This window comes from Gopherus flavomarginatus, chromosome 2, assembly GCF_025201925.1.
Source record: "Gopherus flavomarginatus isolate rGopFla2 chromosome 2, rGopFla2.mat.asm, whole genome shotgun sequence".
Lineage (NCBI taxonomy): Eukaryota > Metazoa > Chordata > Testudines > Testudinidae > Gopherus > Gopherus flavomarginatus.
In genome coordinates, this window is record NC_066618.1 from 161,061,715 (window position 1) to 161,082,618 (window position 20,904).

The 20,904-nt window shown below is 48.3% G+C and overlaps 1 protein-coding gene across 2 annotated transcripts in view; it reads right to left on the reverse strand.

Moving 5' to 3' along the window:
- LOC127044853 (D(1) dopamine receptor-like) overlaps positions 1-15,448 on the reverse strand; it is a 65,585-nt gene extending 50,137 nt beyond the window's left edge. Inside the window, exons 1-2 of one of the 2 annotated variants that reach the window (XM_050940085.1) lie at positions 15,303-15,448; positions 9,471-14,974 (exon numbers count right to left, since the gene is read on the reverse strand). In XM_050940085.1, the coding sequence (XP_050796042.1) occupies positions 12,925-14,328 (1,404 nt within the window). In that variant the 5' untranslated portion in view covers positions 14,329-14,974; positions 15,303-15,448 and the 3' untranslated portion in view covers positions 9,471-12,924. Of the gene's footprint in view, positions 1-9,470 lie in introns of those variants that run through there. The other variant, XR_007772559.1, reaches the window with a different exon arrangement.
- Between the last annotated feature and the right edge of the window lie 5,456 nt (positions 15,449-20,904).

Here is a 20,904-nt window from a genome sequence, read left to right on the forward strand (position 1 = left end):
CACTAGGAAGTTTAGACTTGAAATTAGATGAAGGTTTCTAACCATTAGAGGAGTGAAGTTCTGGAACAGCCTTCCAAGGGGAATAGTGGGGGCAAAAGACATATTTGGCTTTAAGACTAAGCTTGATAAGTTTATGGAAGGGATGGTATGATGGGATAGCCTAATTTTGGCAACTGATCTTTGATTATCAGCAGATAAGTATGCCCAGTGGTCGGTGATGGGATGTTGGATGGGATGGGATCTGAGTTACTGCAGAGAATTCTTTTCTGAGTGCTGGCTGGTGAGTCTTGCCCACATGCTCAGGGTTTAGCTGATCGCCATATTTGGGGTCGGGAAGGAATTTTCCTCCGGGGCAGATTGGCAGAGGCCGTGGAGGTTTTTCGCCTTCCTCTGCAGCGTGGGGCATGGGTCACTTGCTGGTGGATTCTCTGCAGCTTGAGGTCTTCAAACCACAATTTGAAGACTTTAATAACTCGGACATAGGTTAGGGGTTTGTTATAGAAGTGGATGGGTAGGGTTCTGTGGCCTGCTTTGTGCAGGGGGTCGGACTAGATGATCACATTGGTCCCTCCTGACCCTAGAATCTATGAGTCTATGAGACCTCTGCTCACATGACTCATCCTTACTCACACAACTAAAGACTAGCTGGGCTGGGTCATTTCTGCCTTGCCCCGGAACAATGTTTGATGCAGAGTTAGCTGCTTCTTATGCAGCCATTCTAATCCAGCCGGTATTTCTACTTAGGAATTCATTAAAGCCTCTTCCTAATGAAAGCTGGGCAAGACACTGGCAGGGCTGTATTACAATTACCAGGCTTGATTCTCTTCCTTTTACTCAAGTGTAAACCAGGAGTTACTATATATATATATAGAAGGCAACGGAGTTATACCAGTGTAAGAATCAGATTCGGTATGTGTCAGTAATTCTCTATTAGACTTCACTAGCTAGGGACAAAACAAGGTAGAAACCCACTAGTTCTACTTCTATATAATAATGATCACAAACAAACTGATAATTAATACATGTTATTTGATGGCTCCTCCCTCATCTATCACAGCAGGTGAATGGGCAAAGCACAAAACCAAAAAGCAATAATGCATGAGAAATAAATCACAGAGATCAATCACATGCAATCATTGTGCCATGCTAAAGGCAACACGTCTTTTTTTAAAGCATCTGCTATTTCAGCAGATGCTGGACCCAGGTCAGTATTTTTTCCTCTTCCCTCTCTAGTTTTCCTCTGCGCTGAGCACTTCATACTATGATACTTTAAGGCCACAATTCTCTGAAATATTTAGGCACCTAACTCACTTTGAAATAATTAGTTAAATTCTTTGAAATAAATTGTAAAGTGACTAAATATCTTTGAGGATATTAGTAGGGGGGTGGGAGGGAAGGCCATGTCACCCTGTCTCTGTGGGAAATGATCCTATCTGGATATTCCCAATCCATCACTACTGCCCAGGATAATTTTATTCATGACTCATAAGGAGGCTTAATAATCACATTATACAGCGCTTTACAACTTCAAAGAACTGAACTCATTAACCAGTTAAACTTAGTTACTCAAGAGTAAAAACTGGTCATCTAGGAGAGGTTAGGACTTTAACTAAAGGTACAAGACACTACTTAAAGTGGGGTGGGGAATCACAAGGGGCTGCAGACCCAGCCCCTCAAAAAAATAAAAAAAATCAAACTGGATCTGGATTCCTGAGGGGCACACTTTAAGGACTATTTACCAAAGCTGCTGCTCCCAGATGATGATAGACCTCCCCCCTTTTCAGACCACTTTAAGCACTGACTAAAGGTCAAACAAAATTGTGTCCTTGCAGTCAGGCTAGAAGCTCTAGCTCTTGAATTATGCCAAATTTTATTCTCTATTCTTTTCTTCTAAACAAATCATAACCCCTCCTGCAGGGCAACTTACTGACTCCACAATCACTGGAGAAACTCACTGAGCTGTTTCTCCTTCTTTTTCTGATTAACTGCTCCAGAATTTTCTCTCATTCCAGAATTTCCTCTGTCTCTCTTAAAGGGCCACCATAGTCACGCTGCCTTGAATCCTAGGAACTCACTAGGCCAGGGGTGGCCAAACTTTTTGGCCCGAGGGCCATATCGGGGTTGCAAAACTGTATGGAGGGCCAGGTAGGGAAGTCTGTGCCTCTCCAAATAGCCTGCCCCCCACATCCACCCCCTCATTGCCCCTCCTCAGAACCCCTGACCCATCCAACCCCCCAGCTCCTTGTCCCCTGACTGCCCCCAACCAGCCCCTAAAGACCCCACCCCCTAGCCAATGCCCCTGCTCGTAGTCCTCTGACTGCCCCAACCCCTATCCACACCCCCGCCCCCTGGCAGGCCCCCTGGGACTCCGACACCTATCCAACCACTGCCCCCCATCCCCTGACTGCCCCCCCCCCCAACCTCTGCCTCATCCAACTGCCCCCTGGGAATCCCAGCTCCCTTACCATGCTGGAGCCAGCCATGCCGCCACACTGCCCAGCAGGAGCAGCGGGCCAGAGCACTGGGCGCCCACATGGGAGCGGGGAGAACAGCAGGGGAGGGGCCAGAAGCTAGCCTCCCTGGCCAGGAGCTCAGGGGCCGGGCAGGATGGTCCCGCGGGCTACAGTTTGTCCACCTCTGCACTAGGCAGACCTTCAAACCATTGTTTTCAGAGTCATGATCAGCAAAGCGTAACCCTGAATTTTGATTTGTTCAGAGTAAAGCATTTACAAAACATAAGATGAATAGAATTGTTCCCACCACTACAGCTGTTTTAAATTCTAATGGAATCCATTGTTTTTAAAACACACAAATATCCCCCTAGAGAGTTTGCAACTCAAATACCACAGTGCCCAGAACTGGAAAGAGAAACTCTCTAGGCACAAAAATGAAACTGACGTCTTGGATTTGTTTTGTTCCAGTAAAGGAGAGGAAAGCCAACAGAGAGCAGAAATAGTGACAAGTGTGCTAGATTTTCTATGGCTCTATTTCCATTTTGATATTTAAACTACTATTCATGTCATAAAGAAATGTCTTTGTTTGCAATACATGTTTTTTTAAGTAGACAGTCTCCCTTAAAAAGGCACCAGCACATAATCCCCAATCCTCAAAGGGTTATAGAAACAATTCTAACCTTGTAGCTCAAGCCCGGCAAAGTTCTCTTCCCCTCACGGGCCAAACAGACTTCTCCACACCTACTTTGCTTCATGAAACACATCAGCTGCAATGGCCATGTGTGCTGTGTGCACTCGCTCAGTCCTGCTAGTGAGATCCATGCAAGTGGAGCCTCATTGAAGCTAGTGGGGCCCAGGTGCACAGAGCAGCTTGCAGGATTGGGGTATTAAGCTGTAGGGCCTAGATTCTCAAAGGTATTTTGGCACCTAACTCACACTGATTTCAATCTTAAATAGGTTTGAGCATCCAGGCCTTAGTGCTTTGAGGCAGGGACATCTTATCTGCGTGGCACAATTTACCTGCAATTTGACTCTCTTTTCTAAACAGCAAATAAATAATAATACTGTATTCTGCACCTACATGGCTTCTTCCATCGAAGGCTCTCAAGTGGCTTTATAAAGAGGAATGGGGTCATCATTAGTCTCCTTTAATAGATGGGGAAACTGAGGCACTGGAGGTGGTTTATTTGTTTGTTTTTGAGCCAAAGTGGTCAAAAGCAGTCTGATTTTGAATACCTCAAGGTTTTGGATGCCAATTTGAAAAATTCTGGATCTGATTTTCAGACTGATGCCCAGATTCTCAAAGCTACTTAGGCATCTAACTTCCTCTGATTTCAAAGGGAATTAGGCACCTAAGGACCTTTGAGGATTTGAGTCTGGGCCCCTGCACCTTCAGCGGAAGTCAAGAGACCTGCAGGTGCTTGATACTTCTGAAAGTCAGTCCCAGTGTTGAGCACCCAAAACAATCAGCAGCCACATGAAAATCTGAGCATTCGTGACTTGCCCAAGGTCACTCAGAGTTCCCAAAGAATTGAGAGGGATTTAAAAGAAATACCATGTAAAGGGAACTTTGTTATTGCTAGAGCCGTGCAATGGGCAGTGAGAAAACAAGGAAGGCAGGATGGCAAACATGCTTCCAAGAGACAGAGAGGGATTACACACTAGCTGAAAAATGCAGGGAAGTCTAGTCTCTAGGTTTGTTTACCTGTCAGTCCCAGCCCCATTCAGCTTCATTCCCCAGCCACAGGGCAGTCTCCAGTTCAGGGTAATAATGTTAAATGGACAAGATCTCACAGCAATTTGCAAAATCCACTGTGAATGGAGATGGACATTAGATGGCATCCTGCAGCCCCTGGTTAAAATGCTGCCTCTTTTAAGCACAAGAATGGATGAGGGTGAAAATAAACCCACCGTTCTCCAGTGAAGTGTTCCTAAAATGTAATTAATGACTCTCATTATTTCTGTTGCAGTAGAAGCCAATCAGAGAATAGGGCTCTATTGTACCTGACAGTAGAGAGACAACACAAAGACAATCTCTGCCTCAGAGAAGTCATCATCTCAATGCAATTCCTGTCCCAGGGCAAGACCCTGCCCTTGCTATTACAAAGTCATCTTCATTTTTGGCTAATCTGCTAGGGCTCTGAGTGGAGTGTATAGAGATCCTGACATACCCATGCTTTCGGCTGTATTTGAAGGCCACCCCCAGCTTTGCGTTTGGCTTGTGGAACCCTCTTTCAAACTGTAGCCTTTACAGAGATCCATTTATCCCTGGACCCTGACAGACTCTGCATTCACTTCAGAATCGAGCACTTTATTTGAGAAGTAGGGAGAAAGATGAACTGCCTCCCTCTCCTCCCATTCCCTGGCTCTGAGCCTTCAATAACTCCCCAGCCAGGAAGTGCATTTGTCAACCCCTTCCTCTTGATTTCTTTGTGCTGCTAGTGTTTGCCAGATCTATGCTGAGTCTGAGATGCTGTTTACTTTGGAGCACAGCTTTCCAACCTTCGTGAGGGGTTCCGTTCCCCCCCCCCCCCCCGCCCAATGGTTGTTTCACAATTATATCATTGCCCTATCCAAAGGGGCATTCTGGAGGAAACCAAAGGTCCAGTCAGACCTGCCTGTGCAGGACTTACACCTCACCTGCTTGTTTGCACATCCACCCCTACCCCATCCAGGGAACCCCAGTACAACGCTGATACCTTGATTCCCTCCCCAAGCACCTCTCTCTCCCCCGTCCCAGCTAGGAGAGGTGGTCTCTATCTTGGCCTACTTGCTCTGGGAAGGGTTAATCTCTCCTGCCTCTCCCCATCTGCTGATTCTGATTGTTCTGAATTACCATACAGATTGAGAAAGCCAGGCCTGTGATTTCACAAGAGCCTGTGCCAGGCTCCTTCAAGTGGCCAGAGCCCCTCAGCCTCTTCCATCCTTCGCCTAGACACTCTGCTTTCCCTTGGAGATGGATCTCTGCCTGTGACCCCTGCACCTGCTCCTGTCTGATGAGGGCAGCATCTAATGACTCCAATTTGGAAAGAAACTCAAGAGGAGAGATGATGGATTGGCTGCTTTCTGACTAGTCCTAGAGTCCCCCCCACCTCTCATGCCCATCAGCATCAGAAAAGGAACAAGCCAGCCACCTCTTCCCCCAGCCCCTCCCTGTCCATAGGCTGATGGGGTCTGACTCTTTTCCCAGGCTAGTCCCATTCATCACAGCTATGGCACATCTGTGCCCACGCCTCCCAACCTTGCAGCCCTGGTAGGAAAGAGTGGAGGTGACCTTCTGTGCCAGTCAGCTAGATCCAAAGGGAGGCTGAATCTGCAGCAGCAGCCACCTCTGGTCAGGGTAGATTTTCCCCCAACTACCTTTCCCTCAGCACCCAGGCAATATCCTGTAACGTAATCAGTGATTACACACAGCAATGCAGGGTCAATCAATCCCATCCTGATGTAGGCCAGGAAGTGCCGACTTTCCTTTACAGGCAGCCTGCCAACTCGAGAGGACAATTTCTGAGCCAGATTTGGTCGTGTAATAGCAGCATACCCCTTTGTACTAAATATCAGCCCAGGGCTCTTGCAACACTCTGCCATGGATTATCCATAGGGATTGAATCTGGGCTCTTTTGCACCAGAAGCCCAGCTCTCTACCACTCAAGCAAAAGGAGCTAGCAGCAGTAGTAGGCACTTATCTGCTATGAGGACCAGCCACCAGAGAGGGGCACCCTTTGCCAGCATCTTACACAATCATCTGGGGTGCCACCCTGATTTAAGGAGGCTGTGTCAGACGAGCACTGAAGCCACAGAGCCCACTGTTTCACTAGCTGCTGAACGCCTGCCCACCCGAGTCCTCCCCTCAGAAAGGCAGATGCTGTTTCTGCTCAAATGGCCCCCATCCCCATTTCCTTGTGGAGAGTCAGGGCAGGTTCCCTCATGCTGTGGCCCCATCTCCCCCTCAGCCTGGGAGTCAGGAGAGTCTTCCTTGTGTGGCCTCTGGAATTTACCTCAGGGAACAGAGATGAACCATGAGCCTTTGTGTCTCTAATAGACTCCAGGGCAGCTCCTCCTGAGCATCCGCAGATTTGGGCACTCTCTTGCGTCTCCCGGTAACAGAGCCATCAGGCTAAATGTCACCCTGGCACTTGCTATTCATCATCCCTGTGTGAGCCTCAAGCAAAAACCCAGCAGGGCTCTGGGGACCTGAGAAGGTAGGCAGATGCACCAGAGACCTCTGGCAGGAGCAGGCGGAGGGGCATGTAGGTGGAGATGGTCAATGTACCTATAGTTAATATAGAGGGAAGTAGAGAAAGCCCTCTTCAGAGTGGGAAAAAGAGGACCTCTAGGACAGCGCTGGTGGTGTGTGTGAAATATAGAGCAAGTGCCTTCCTAGAATGGAGGGAAAGCCCCAGGGGTGAGAAATATGGAGACAGGCCCTCCGACTGTGGGAAAGAGGGGGTGCTCTGGGCTAACTGTGAGCCCTCGCAATCCCCCATCTCTCCAGGCCCCCACTGGCCACTGAACCAGCCTCACTCACATCTCACCTCCTCGTTCCTCCAGAGGAGCTCTCTCAGCTGAGTGCGGGTCATTTCCCACACAGGGCAGGAGACGATGACTTGCCACAGTGCTGCCGCAGCTTCCCTTCAAGCCTCTCCTCTCACCGGATCACTTGGGCTGCTCCGGTGGCCACTGGGTCCCCCCGCCCCCTTCAGAGAAGCTCCCAATTTCCATTTATATCGAAGTTTTAATGCTTCTTCCCACCCAGCCACCTGGCGGAGCCGAGTCTCAGCAAACAGCTTCAGCCACTTGAAGGATGCCTAGAGGTAACGTGGAGAACCCTTCACATTCAAGGGGCTCTTTTCACATATCCACCCTGTCAGGGGCTTAGTGGGATAATCTCAGGCCCCCAGTAGGTGTGCAGCAAAGGACACAGTCAGCGCTCAGCACCCCCAGCAACACAGAGCATTCGGGATCATGGAGTAAGGTGTGAGACGGGCACCCAACTTCCACCAAATTGGATGTAGGCATCTAAATCTCTTAGGCCCCTCTGCATTTAATCCTTTCTTACACTGGGGTCAAGGGGAGCACACACACCCTGCCACATGCACGCACCCAGTGGGGATAGAACTATTGCCTCATCTGGCCTCAGGGTGAGAGAATTGAGGGATGGTTAGTCCTGTTAGGTCCCCTCTTGTCCACCTCAGAGGGACCAATGCACTTTAATCCCCTACTGTAGTTCCAGGGCCTCTGTACAGTCACGTTTTAAATCTCTCAACAGCTGGGGCTTCCGCCCTGTGGCCCAGGAGCCTGTTCCAGTCTCAGAGATTGCAGTGCCAGGACATTTCCCCAGTATTCAGCTCCAATTTGCCTTTGCTTCATTTTCTCCCATTCTTCTTCGTCACACCCCTCAGCCTCTCTGCACACTTTCCCACCTCACTCGACAGTTATAGCCATAGATGGTTATCATAGTAAAGAGAGACTGACATGTTGCAATATTTGGGAATTGTGTTAGCTGGATAAATCTGCATTGCGAGCCCAGTTTTTTAAATGGGGAAACTGAGGCACTGAGCCACCAAGCAATTTGCAAAGTCACACAGGAAGTCACTGGCAGATCTAGGAACAGAATACAGAAATCTCGACTCCCAATCCTTTGCTCCAGTCTCACAGCCTATTAATCAGGTCACAGCCTCCTTCCCTGCTCCCAGCACAAAAAGTGTTGCAGTTAGGTGTTGAGGTGAGCAGAGAGAACAATTTCCTTGCTGGTGGACAGTGCTTCTGTCTCAGGATCCCAAAGCACCTCACGAATAGGAGTCTCTTCACTTGCCCCTGAAATGCAGCCAGTGTGTAACGGTGCATAACAAAGCACTGCAAGAATTTAGCACGGGAAGCGATGGAGAATATGTATCCCACTGAAACCACACGGGGGAGTTAGAGAGGCAGAAAGAAATGAATATATGGTAGAATGTGGCTGGACTGCTCCAGGGAGCACCACATAATGACCACAAACAAGAAGGACCTCTAGGGCCATGGGGTGGGCGAGAGGATGATGGAGAATCATGGCAAGAGTGGGCCTATGGACACCAAGCTTGGAGATTGCCATTTAGGAATAGATTCAACCCAGATGTCTTCCTGCCCCCAGCCTAGAGCCTCGCAGCATTAAGAGGAGGCAACACAGAAGACAAAGCCAGTTGGCAGTAGTGGACCATTCCTGGGAATTATGGCTCACTGGAGGCCGGTAAATGCCAAAACTTTGCATGCATCGTTTCCCGACTGAATCAGAACTGAGGTGCATCTAGCCCAATATTTTCTCTCCACCCATGGCTAGCACCAACTGCTTCAGAGGAAGGGGCAAGCAACCCAGCAGCAGGCAGCTGCGGGATCGTCTGCCCTCCTTGAAAGCCTCATGAAGAGTTAGAGACTGGCTTAAACCCTGAGCTTTTAGATCACTTCCGAAACGTGTTAGCATAAACTCTTTTATTAGCATTGCTGACGCTTTCTGGTCCCTGTATCCTGAGGGCATTCCGGGGCTGGCAAGCACCTCCCCAGGGAATACCCATGGGGCAGGCTTCCACCATGCAAGACCTAGCAGGACCACCCTACCATCCCTCCTTGCAGCCCCCACTGTAGGGTTCTCCGACAAGGGTAGCAGTTCCAGTGCACTGCACTCTGGCTAATCCAGGCTGCCAAATGGTCCAACAGGGAGTTGTGGGCCCCAGTCCCAAGTTAGGAGCCCCTGGGACTGCTTGAGGGTACACCAGGGGCTACAGCCACCTTTGCCCCTATCCCTAATAAGCTGAGCATCGTGGAAGGTGCAGCTCAGAAGCAGCGCCTGGGCTCATTGGCTGACTCACCCTCTTGTGTTGCTGTGGGATCCCCGAGTGAATACTGAGGTACCCTCAGCAGGATGGGAGCAGACAAATGCTGCCTCGGTGCCACAATACCTCTGCTCCGATGCAGCCTGCAGTCCCACCCTCCTGTGCAGGTAACCCACAAGAAAACCGCACTGCACTGAAAGGAGATGTATTTTTTTTGCCAGACAAGAAAATCCTAGTTAAACACAGAAACACACATGTGGTTTGGAAGTTGCCGTCCATTTTCTAGCCTGATCCCTGGATGCTGCTGTAGCACAGAGGGGCCAGTACAATGCCCTGGAGGCCACAGGCGCAGTTCAGTCATTGCCAGGCCCTGGACAATGGGCCACAGGCGCCAGGAAAACATCGGCCACGGGTGGCTCTGACGAAGGTCACAGTCAGAGCTGGGGGGTGGGAATGATCCATTGTACAGTCAGTAAAGGGAAGAACCAGCCCTGAGGAGCAGGGGTCTTCTGAAGAACCAGGGGGGCGAAGAATCCTTTGCAGCTGCCCCTCCCCCAACATGCACACACAAAGGCAAAGTCTCTCTGTTTCTATGCAGATAATAAACAACATTTCTGCACCACTACCCACCTCTGCTTGTCCGCTCCCACTGGCTAACCCCGTCAAAGGGCCAAGTCCCCAGTCAGACACGTGGCAAGTTCACCCAACTTTTGTCATAAAGTAACAAGAATATTATGAATGAGTTGCCCTTCTCAAAGCACTTTACAAACATTCAGGGATTAAGCCTCACACAGCATCGCTGTAGGTTAGGTATTAGACCCTCACCAGAGATGAGGATATTGAGATGGAGAGGTGAAGTGACTTGTCTAGGAAAGCAGTGGAATAGTTCTGACTCCCAGCGTTGCCCCTGCTCTAACCACTGGAAAGTACTCCTCTCCCACAGCTGGGAATAGTATAATTAATCATCATCATAATGCAGCAATGCCTCAACCAGGGAGAGGCCCCATTGTGCTAAGTATTGGATAAACATATAGTAAATGACCATCCCGAAGAGCATAGCTCAGGAATCCTGACTCCCAATCCCTGCTCCTGCTCTGGTCATTAGACTCCCCTCCCCCATGGCTGGGAGTAGAACCCAGGCATCCTGACTCTGCTCTAACCACTAGAGAGACAACCCTGCTGTACTAAGAGGTGGTTATACAGAAAATAAGTTCCATCTTGTGAGTGCTTCAGCAGAGCTATCCTAGGAAGGACCCCACACTTCTGCTTCCCTCCCACACTGACTGCACTGTGACTTGGCTGTCTCTAATAATTACAGTTACTCTGTAATTATCACCTTCTGATTTCTCTTTGTTAAGGTTTGTTGGGAAGAGAGAACGAACAGCTTTGGCAGTGCTAAGGAGCTGCAGATGCCAGAGAGTGGAGGCACCTGGATTCAGGCTAAGGTGGACATGCCATTTTTGCTGCAATGGTTAACCAATCCCCTATCAAAACATTGTAAAAATGATCAGTGTCATGTTTTACAATGCAATGCCAGGGGCTTCTCCCATATCCCACACACACATTGTCTGGTACTGGAGCAACCAGACACAAGTTAGAATATGCAAAGAAGATGCTAATTTAAAAGTACAGATGAGTGAGGAAACAGAGATACTCAAAAAGCTATTGTTATTGAAATGAGACAGTGCACCGGGATCTAATGTAATGCGGAGAGGTGGGGAGTGGGGGTGGAAGGGGGTTGGAAAGACTGGGAAGTTCAGAGACTGCAGGGAAAATGGAGAAGAAAGAGACTAGAGCAAGGATAATTGATGGAGGATAGGAGAAAGAGATTAACAACTTGAGATCAACATCTTCCCCCTAAAACGAGGAGTCTGACTCTTTCCTCCACTCCCTGCATACAAAGGACTCAGACTGGAGTCAGTAACCTCCGCTGCCACAGAAAATGCCCCTTTGGCTGACAACAGTGATAAGCAACAGGTGCAGTAGAACTGAACACGGCATAAGTGCAAGTGGAGAAAGGACCAAAGTGTGTTCTGCCCCAAATGCAGGACCAAACCCTTAGCACCCAGCATCCTACAGCAATGAGCCAAAGCACTACAGCCTGGTACAGCCTTTGGGCCCATTACTGCAGACTAGTGCAACCTGAAAGCTCCAATCCAGTGGGCCATGTATTTGTATTGGCCTGGAAGATAATCTGCCTGAGCCAGAGTGATGGAGGAGAGACACCTCCTCACAGATGAACTGGTGCCTATTTACTCAACTTCCCAATGAGGGGCAAGAGAACATGGCAACACCACTTTTCTGCCTTAGCATCCCAACTTCCTAATACCCAGCACCTTGTTCTAAACACTCCCCTCGAGCTGGGAGTCAGGACTCTTGGGTTACCTGCTCTAAAATCTAGACCATCTTCCCCTCCGAAAGCCAAGAACAGAGCCCAGGTGTCCTAGCTGCCTGTTCCCTGTTTGCTAGTCTCAGGGGATGGCTGCCTGTAGTACAAGCACATAGATGTGAGCGAGGGGGCTGGGGAAAAGGCCAGGATTAAGGTGGCTTGTAAAGCAATTCTATCTCCCCTACACAGGCGTCACAAGAGAAGTTGGTCTCCACAGTTCAAGGCTGACAGGATAGGTAGGGCTGTCAGACCATGGAGCTGATAGCATTACCCAGCCTGGCCCGCTCCAATGAACAATCATGCAGGCAGCAGTCCCTCTGGTTTGTTGCATTTTCTGTGTCACTTTAGTAGCCTGGGAGAGTGAAAGCATTTGTTTCGCCATAGGACTGGGAGAAGCAGCAGTAGGGCAAACTCCCTCTTCCCCCCCAAATGGGTTGAGAGGGAAAGTCCGTCTCAGGGGCCTGTTCAAGTCCATGGTTTCCCAGAGGAAGCTACTGACAACTATGACAAGGGATTTTTCTTTTTCCTAGGAACTACACTGAGACCCACCAAACTCACTTGACATAAGGCACTCATAGACTCATAGACTTTGGGACTGGAAGGGACCTCGAGAGGTCATCGAGTCCAGTCCCCTGCCCTCATGGCAGGACCAAGTACTGTCTAGACCATCCCTAATAGACATTTATCTAACCTACTCTTAAATATCTCCAGAGATGGAGATTCCACAACTTCCCTAGCCAATCTATTCCAGTGTTTAACTACCCTGACAGTTAGGAACTTTTTCCTAACGTCCAACCTAAATCTCCCTTGCTGCAGTTTAAGCCCATTGCTTCTTGTTCTATCATTGGAGGCTAAGGTGAACAAGTTTTCTCCCTCCTCCTGATGACACCCTTTTAGATTCCTGAAAACTGCTATCATGTCCCCTCTCAGTCTTCTCTTTTCCAAACTAAACAAACCCAATTCCACATCAACCACTTCCATTCACTATCAACTTGGGTTGGCCCTGGGTTTGAACCCATGGACTTGAGGTGAAAAGCGCCATTCCCCCGAGCCATCCAGTCCCCTAGAAAGTCACTTTTCTGAGTATATCAGAGAAACAAAGGAAGACACCAACATATTTGCTAATACATACATACAAACTCCTTCCCAGCCAGAGGGGTAGCAATTCCTCTCCCCATCCCTCCCCTATAGGCACACTCCCCAGAAACTGGGCGATTGCTGCAGACGTCTCTCTGCCATAGCCCTTCTCCCCGCCCCTACTCCCTCTCCTGATCCCCTTTCAATCCAGCACACTGGAGGTGAAGGGAGTGATCTTCTCCAGTGATATATCCATCTCGCACTCCACGTGGACCACGGCTGGCAAGACGGCATCGGCATGGTTGTTGTGGGAGGTCTGGGAGATCTGAGACACTTTGTCAAAAGTCAGCTCATTGTCTTCTGCCTGCAGGGTGGCATGGGGGAGAAGGTGCGGGTAGCTGAGGGTCACCACGTCCTTCTGGTAGGTGGTGTCATGGTGGTAGGAGACCAGCTCGTTGCTGAAATTCACCGTCTCCACAGTGTTGCTGGGGCAGAGACGGCTGCAGCCCAGGATGGTGGCAAAGGCCCTCCTGAAGTCAGCATTGAAGGCGTAGATGATGGGGTTGAGGGAGGAGTTGGCCCAACCAAACCAGACAAAGATGTTGAAGACTGTCTCGCTGACACAGGGCAACTCCCTGGGATTGTGCAGGTCAAGGTTGCAGAAGGGCACCATGCAGTTGAGCACAAAGAAGGGCAGCCAGCAGAAGACGAAGACGCCCATGATGACGGAGAGGGTCTTGAGGACTTTGGTCTCCTTTTTGAAAGAGTTCTTCAGGGAGGCCTCGTGGGGGCAGTCATTGCTGTGGCAGTTCTGGGCATGCTCCACAGCTCTCTCCAGAGAGGAGATCCTGCGGATCTGCCACTGAGCGATGCGGAAGATCCTGGTGTATGTGATGATCATGATGGCAACGGGGATGTAGAAGCTGATGAGGGATGAGGAGATAGCATAGGTCCTGTTAAGGCTGGAGTCGCAGTTCTCCTCTGAGCCCTGTGTGAAGTTGGAGCCTGGCTCCTGCTGAGCAAGGAGCTCGTTGGCCTTGTGCCACCTCAGCTGCACAGGGATGAAGGAGATCAAGATGGAGAGCAGCCAAGCCACCCCAATCATGATGAAAGCCACCCGCTGGGTCATCTTCCTCTCATAGCGGAATGGGCTAGAGATGGCCCAGTACCTGTCCACGCTGATAATGCACAGGTTGAGGATGGAGGCTGTGGAGCACATGATGTCAAAGGCCACCCAGACATCACAGAAGCCCCCGAAAGGCCAGAAGCCAGCCACCTCAGCGACTGCCTTCCATGGCATCACCAGCACGGCCACGAACAGGTCGGAGATGGCCAGCGAGATGACAAAGAAGTTGGTGACCTTGGAGCGCAAGTGCCGGAATTTGATCACAGCCATGCACACTAGGGTGTTGCCCAGCAAGGTGGAGAGGATGAGGAGGAAGAGCAGGGCAGCCATCACCACCCGCAGGGACAGCTCCGAGTTGTCGTCCTCCACCCAACTCTTCTTGCTGAGGGTGTCATTGATCATCTCCAGCCCATCTCCCGCTCCTAGCAGGTAAAGCCCATCCATGAGTTCCCTTTGTCCTGCTGTCCCCAGAGATCTCATTGGTGCTACGTCCCCATCGGCACACAAACCGCCTCCTCTTTATTCCTCCTCTTGCATCTCGGAAACACAAACTGCGACCCTTCCAGCTTTTGAACTCTTACAAGCGCAGCTATATCGCCGGTCATAAGTGCTCCAAGCTTTCGCTCCTTTCCAAGTCTCCTGCAGGCAGCCTGGCATTTTCCCACCACCACTTTTCTTCTTATGCAGCCTGCCGCTCACAAAGAGCCAGTGCTCACCTCCTGCTCTCATGTGGGGGGGGGGGGGGTGGGCTCGACTGCAATCTTCCCTCTCCCTCCTCTCACAGGGAGTTCATCAGCTGTTGCAAATCCATTGCTTCTAGAATCCCTGTCAGTCCCTTTTGTACCAGCCAGGCATGTACTTGGTGGCTGGGTCGCGTGCGAGGGGGAGTTTGGGGATCACTCTCTGCTGTTGCTGCTAGATGCTCTCTGCTTCTCAGCTCAGACACACAGCTGCTCTGCCACCGCTGTTCTTTCCTCTCTCGCTGATTTGCTCCAGATTTTAAACAGGTGAGATCCCCTTCTTCTTCATGCACAGAGTCCCTACTCACCAATCTCGGGCATTCTGACCTTACCAATCTGCCCTTTTAGACCTGAGACAGTGGAGTCATGGGGTTCGGACTTTTCTGCTGAGATTGGGGAAGGGGTTGAATTTAGGGAAGGTAGGGAAACAGGCAACAGGGACGGGGTGAAGGATGAGATGATGAGCAACCAGATAGGGGCTGAGAAGATTTGGGAAGCTTGGATGACACTTACTGATAGGTTGGGAGTTCAGTGTGTGGGAATCCGAGTCATTTTGATCCTCCTCGTAGGAGGCAGCATGGTCTAGTGAGTAGGATACTGGGCCAGGGGACCCAAGTTCTGTTCCCACTGGTTCGCTGTGTTACCTTAGGCAAGTCATTTCCCCCCTCTGTGTGTCAGTTTCCCCATCTGTAAATAGCGGACAATGACACTTACCTTCCATTGTAAAATGTTTCAAGATCTATAGGTGAAAACAGTGCTGTATAATGAATTCCATACTATTGCAGTATAATCTCTCCAGAGGCCTCTTCCTCCGATCATGGAGCGAAGGTAGGGCTGTACACACTTTCTTTATTTGAAGGGGGCCTAAAGTAAAGAATAATACGTGTAGAATATTGATTTAATGAGGACTTTTGTACCACAACTCAATTTGTCCAATTTTAATAAAGCAAGAGAAACACGCTTCTGTTCCCAGCTCTGTTTTCTTTATTAGTGCAATCCTTAAATTGGGGGCAGTGGGTGCACTAAAACTCCAATTGTTTAGGCCCATGGAGGGGTATACAGAAAGCAAAGAACCTTTTCACATTAGTGTGAAATCTAAATGCCAGCCCCTATTCCAGACTGATTGACAGGTCGTTGTGTAGCCAGTGGTCAGTGCATGGAAATCTGACCCTCGAGTCTGTGGGTCATTCCTTCTGTGGAGGAGATGCAGTGACCAACTGTCACTATTCTTCCCCTTGTGGTGCTCAGGCAATCGCTGAGGAGAGTTTGGTGATCAGTTTATTATCCTATCTACAGTGCCACTGAGTAAACGCAGGGCTGAACTCCCTTGGGCTTAGACCAGAAGAGAGAGACCCTACACCACAAAGGCCAGGGGGAGAGAAGGGGGACTGCGGCAGTGCAGACTTGGAAGCAACTGCCACTAACGATTTACAAAGAGCTCCATCATTAACACCAGCCACCTTTCCCTTCCCTGAGGGCCACCATCCCAGGCAAAAGGGACTGCTCTCCCCCGTGCATTAGCTCAGCAACACTCATTTACTAGGAATCAGGACTGACCCATTCACTTGCAGTTTAGTCTTCAAGTTCATGGGCCATATCCACCAACCGTGCAACTCCACTGACTTCAACCAAGTTATACCAAAGGTCACACTTTGCCCCAAGAGGCTGGAGATTTCATTGCAGGAGAAGGGGAATGGCAGCAAATCTGGTTTAGATCTTAGGAATTAGGAACCACTGAATTATTCAGGGAAAACTAGGTACCACCCTAAAGAATCTTCATCCCTTTATATGCATTTTACCTCTGGGCCACATGTTCTGTCTCTCCCTAGGATTCTCTCTGCACTGGATCACACAGTCTGTCCCCAAAGACGACGCAAAAGAGCACTGACCTTGGTGCCTGAGGGATTTCTCTTGGGCTAAATTTCCTGGGGAAAGAGCTCTCAAGAAGCCTCTCAACATTAACCTGCTTTGGAGAAACTCTTCGCTGGCAAACTTGCCAAGAAACAAGCAGCAAAACTCTTCTTGGGAGACAAACTCTCCCAAGAAATCAGCCCCACTCAGCACTAAACTCGCTAATTACCCAGCTGTTTGCTGTAACACAACACAGGGCAGCAACCTTAACCCTTCCCTCTATGGTGCACCATTTCTAAATGAAGCAGCAGTCAGTCATATTGAAACAACTGAAGCCTATTTTGTGTTTTGGTTTCATTAGCTTTACCCTGACCCATGCATTGTATAATCTCAGGTTTCAATCTGAAGAGACACTACCCCAGGACTACTTTCAGCTGCTGTCATCAACGCTGTTCATAGGCGACACACCCTCTCTCCGACCGAGCCAAGAAAGTGATTCTGTTTTCATTATGAAGCGAATATTTTTCTTCTTTAATAAATTTCATGGCACAGCATCCTCCCACTCCTCTTCCCCCCAGCACGAGCTCTTTAAAGAAACTAGCTAAATATATTATAGTAACAGCTTGCAAGAGCTTCATTTGTCTCATTAAGATCCAACACCTTCCAGCCAACTATTTATGCCAAGAAGGCATGTTTGCCCTTTACAACTTTTACTAACGCCTTTGAAATTGTCAGACCTTTTACTTGCCAATGGCGATAAGAAAAGGGACGAAAGCATTTCAAAACAGAAGGGAGAGTGGGTAATATAAGCAAAAAGAGACCTTCAACTTGTGGCCAAGGACATACAAACACAGGAAAGCACTTCTATGATTCAAGCTGATGCACTAATAAGTGCATGAAATTGGGGATGTTAGCCACTAATGCAGCTTTTCATGATGCTGAGCATTAGCCCGAAGCGCCATTCTATGCAAAGGCACCTTTTGCCACTGCAGGTCATTTTTACCATGTTGGATCTGAAAGGGCATTCATCTCAATGCTCTCTATGCAGAGCACATGGATTTCGAAAGTTCTTATTGTTGGACATATGGTAGGCACGCGCTTGAAGTCAGTCACCTAGTACTAGACAGTCATAAGTCTCAGCCCAAAGTTGCATTCTGTCCCTCACTTAGGTCAGAATCAGTGCCTCAAGATGCCTATAAGCAAGACTACTGCAAGCCAAGACATGGTCCTATCTCATAAGCTACACAGGACAGTCCTTGGATGGGAAGTATTCCAGGAAAACGTAGGCACTGCAGGAAGTGGGGCTGATGATTCTTTCATGGAGAAGGGGGCACTCTTCATAAGTGTGGCCATACTGGGTCAAATCAAAGGTCCATCTTGCCCAGTATCCTGTCTTCCGACAGTGGCCAATGCCAGATGCCCCAGAGGGAATGAACAGAACAGGTCATCATCAAGTGATCCATCCCGTCGCCCATTATCAGCTTCTGGCAAACAGAAGCTAGGGACACCATCCCTGCACATCCTGGCTAATAGCCATTAATGGACCGATCCTCCATGAACGTATCTAGTTCTTTTTTGAACCCTGTTATCGTCCTTCCTTTTAAATTAGTTCTGAATCAATACTTCAGCGTGGTGCTATTGAACAGCCTTTTGCCTAAGACATAAAACCACGGTTCTGTATCTCTGCGGAACTAACGTTCATTGTAATTCCTCTGATCCTTTTTGAAAGAGAAAGTTGTTAACCCTGGTGTCATGACCAAATTGGAGCTTAGGTAATTACATTCTGCCCATCTGAAAGTCTTCCTACAATGTCTGTTGGATGCAATATCCTTTGCTTCCTACACTAAACTGATGTAAGGTAGCATCATTAAACAGCTGCTGATCCATCTCAGAAGTAGCTGCATTTCAGTGAAGTGAGTACTGTGTATATATTTTGCAAAGCACTTTGGTATGAAACGATTCTATTTTGGTCGCAAGTCATTCTTTAGCACTTTTGTATTTAATATCATTCCCTTCCTAGCAACAGGGCACTCTCTAAATTACCTCTCTACTATTTTCCCCCTTCTTTTTCACAGCCACATCTTTAAGCTTTCTTTCCATTCAGTCATCTTGATTACTTTCCCACTCAGAGTCAAAGCACGAAAATTACAAGCCACTTCAAGTAAAGCACCAGCTGCTCAGATTTAACTCTTAAATGCCTCTTCCAGCCTTTCAGAACAATAGTCTCTCTGGCATGTTTTACACACGCTTGCAATGGGGATATATACAGCAACTTCACCATGCCTTGCCTCTCACAGAAGGGAAGTATCCTGTTTGGGAGTTTGGTACTCTGCTACTCCAGTCCCTACAGAAAGGATCTAGAACTACTGCCTGTAAGCAAAGTCTCAGCTACCACTATAGGTTCAGGCAGTGTACAAGTAACTTAGAATGCAATGTGGGAACAAAACAACCCCCTTCCTCTGCAAAATTTATACAATAGAGGGTCAGTATCACAGCATGGAGCAGACACACAATAATTCCTTGCCTTACTAATGTAGAATATAGCATTCAGTTCTAGGCATTATTAAAAAAATGGGGAGAGAAGTTGGGAATTTGGAGAAGAAGGAAGAGTCTAGTTACTTTCTAGGACTGACAATACAGGAATCAGTGGTTGCTATTCTGAATGTTAACCCTTAATTTAAAATCAATAAGCGAGTCATAGATTATCGAAGAGTAGGAGAGAATGACTTATGAAGATTAATCCAATAAAGTAGGTAATAACTGAACAGGGACTCAGACCAGGACTGTATAAGCATCCAAATGAGATCGATAACCAAGCATGGTCATTTACTGTGATCCAAGGGGACATAACTAGACATAACAAAGGAAGTCGAAGAAAGGAACGTTTACATTGATTCTCTACATGTCTGGCAGGGGGGTCTATTAGATTATGGGATAGTGTCCTTGGTGAAAGTCCCAACATTTTAGTCATTTTATAAAATGGACCAGAGGAAAAGCGTGGGAAACAATCGTGCTGCTTTCTGGCAATGAATGAGAGGTAGAAAGGATGGCATGCCCTGAAGAGCAAAGAGAGCAATCACACGGCTTTTAAAGCCAATGCTCACAAACACGCCAAGGCTCCTCAACCATAAGCCAGCAAGGCTCTGTTTCTCACTGAAAGCAACTGCCTGTTTTAATTTAGACACAGAACTGAGCACTAGCAGAGGTCCTGTTGTGGGTACATCCAACAGCTGGGTGCATGGATTATCCATCACTCTGTTTTTGAAGTCAAACCACTGTCAGCTCCCCATTTATGTTTAGTGAGCAATCTTTCCATAATAGGTGTTGGAAGCACCGCGGAAGCAGCATTAATAATGTGATCAATGTCAGAGATAATGCAAGAGAAACTGTCAGCACAATGGACGTTTTTATTTTTTTCCCCTTTTATTACACAGCAGGTAGAAAAAACAGCAATTGTTTCCCCTCTTTCTCTTTACAAAGGAAAGAAACATGGAGATTAAAATTATTTAGTATGACTGTGTTTGCGACCCATGTGATTTGCTAACCCCTTGCACCATACCCTCCACAGGAGGAGGGGTCTCCACTCAGTAATGGCATTTGTGCAGGGGAGGAGAAGAGGAGCTGCTGTGTTCAGATGCACCAGACTGTAGATGCTTCACTGGTAGTTCTCTCCCCACTCTCCTGGAGTTGGGCTAGGTCCAGTGTCCCTTCCACTGTTCATTACTCCATGACCCTTTATTACTATTCATCCAAACTGCCTTCCACCTGGCTTGAGCAATGGAGAGCCACTGGTACAGGAGGCAGCACAGGGCTAATACCCAATAAGCAGACACTGACTCAAATGTGGGGACACGAGGCGGAGACCAGTTAAAAATGTATACACAGCTAGCCCACTCTACAGCCTTCTTTCCTTGAGTCAGCCCACACTTGGTACTCACCACTCCATGTCTAGGGCACGGTGCTCCCATCAGGAGCCACGATACACAAGAGCACAGTTGGAAGTACTGCCTCTCCTAAAGCAGCTAATCCAGCCATGCTAGATGCAACTGGAAGCAAGACAGATCAGGCTTACCCTCTTCTGAGTACACGATAAGCATAATAAAAGTGACCTGCAAAGAGGAACTGCACTTCTTCCTAATGGACAAAGGCAGCTCCTAAAGCTTATTTCCTTTGCTTGTCTTTTTACATTAGAAATTCAGTTCTTCTGTAGGACAACTGGTGTCCTAGCGAAATTATGACATCTCAAGACTGTAAACTAAAAGAGAGGATTGTTAGACTGTTTAATACTCTGTTTTACTTTTACTGCCACTGTCTAAGGAACACTTTGGAAAAGGATATAAAATCCCCATCCATTCAGTGATGGTGTAGAAAGCTCACACTAGCCATCCCTGTGACTCCCAACAAGTTCTCCAGCAAAGGCAGGAAAGACTAAACTTGAGCTATCTGTTATTTCTACAAGTAAAAA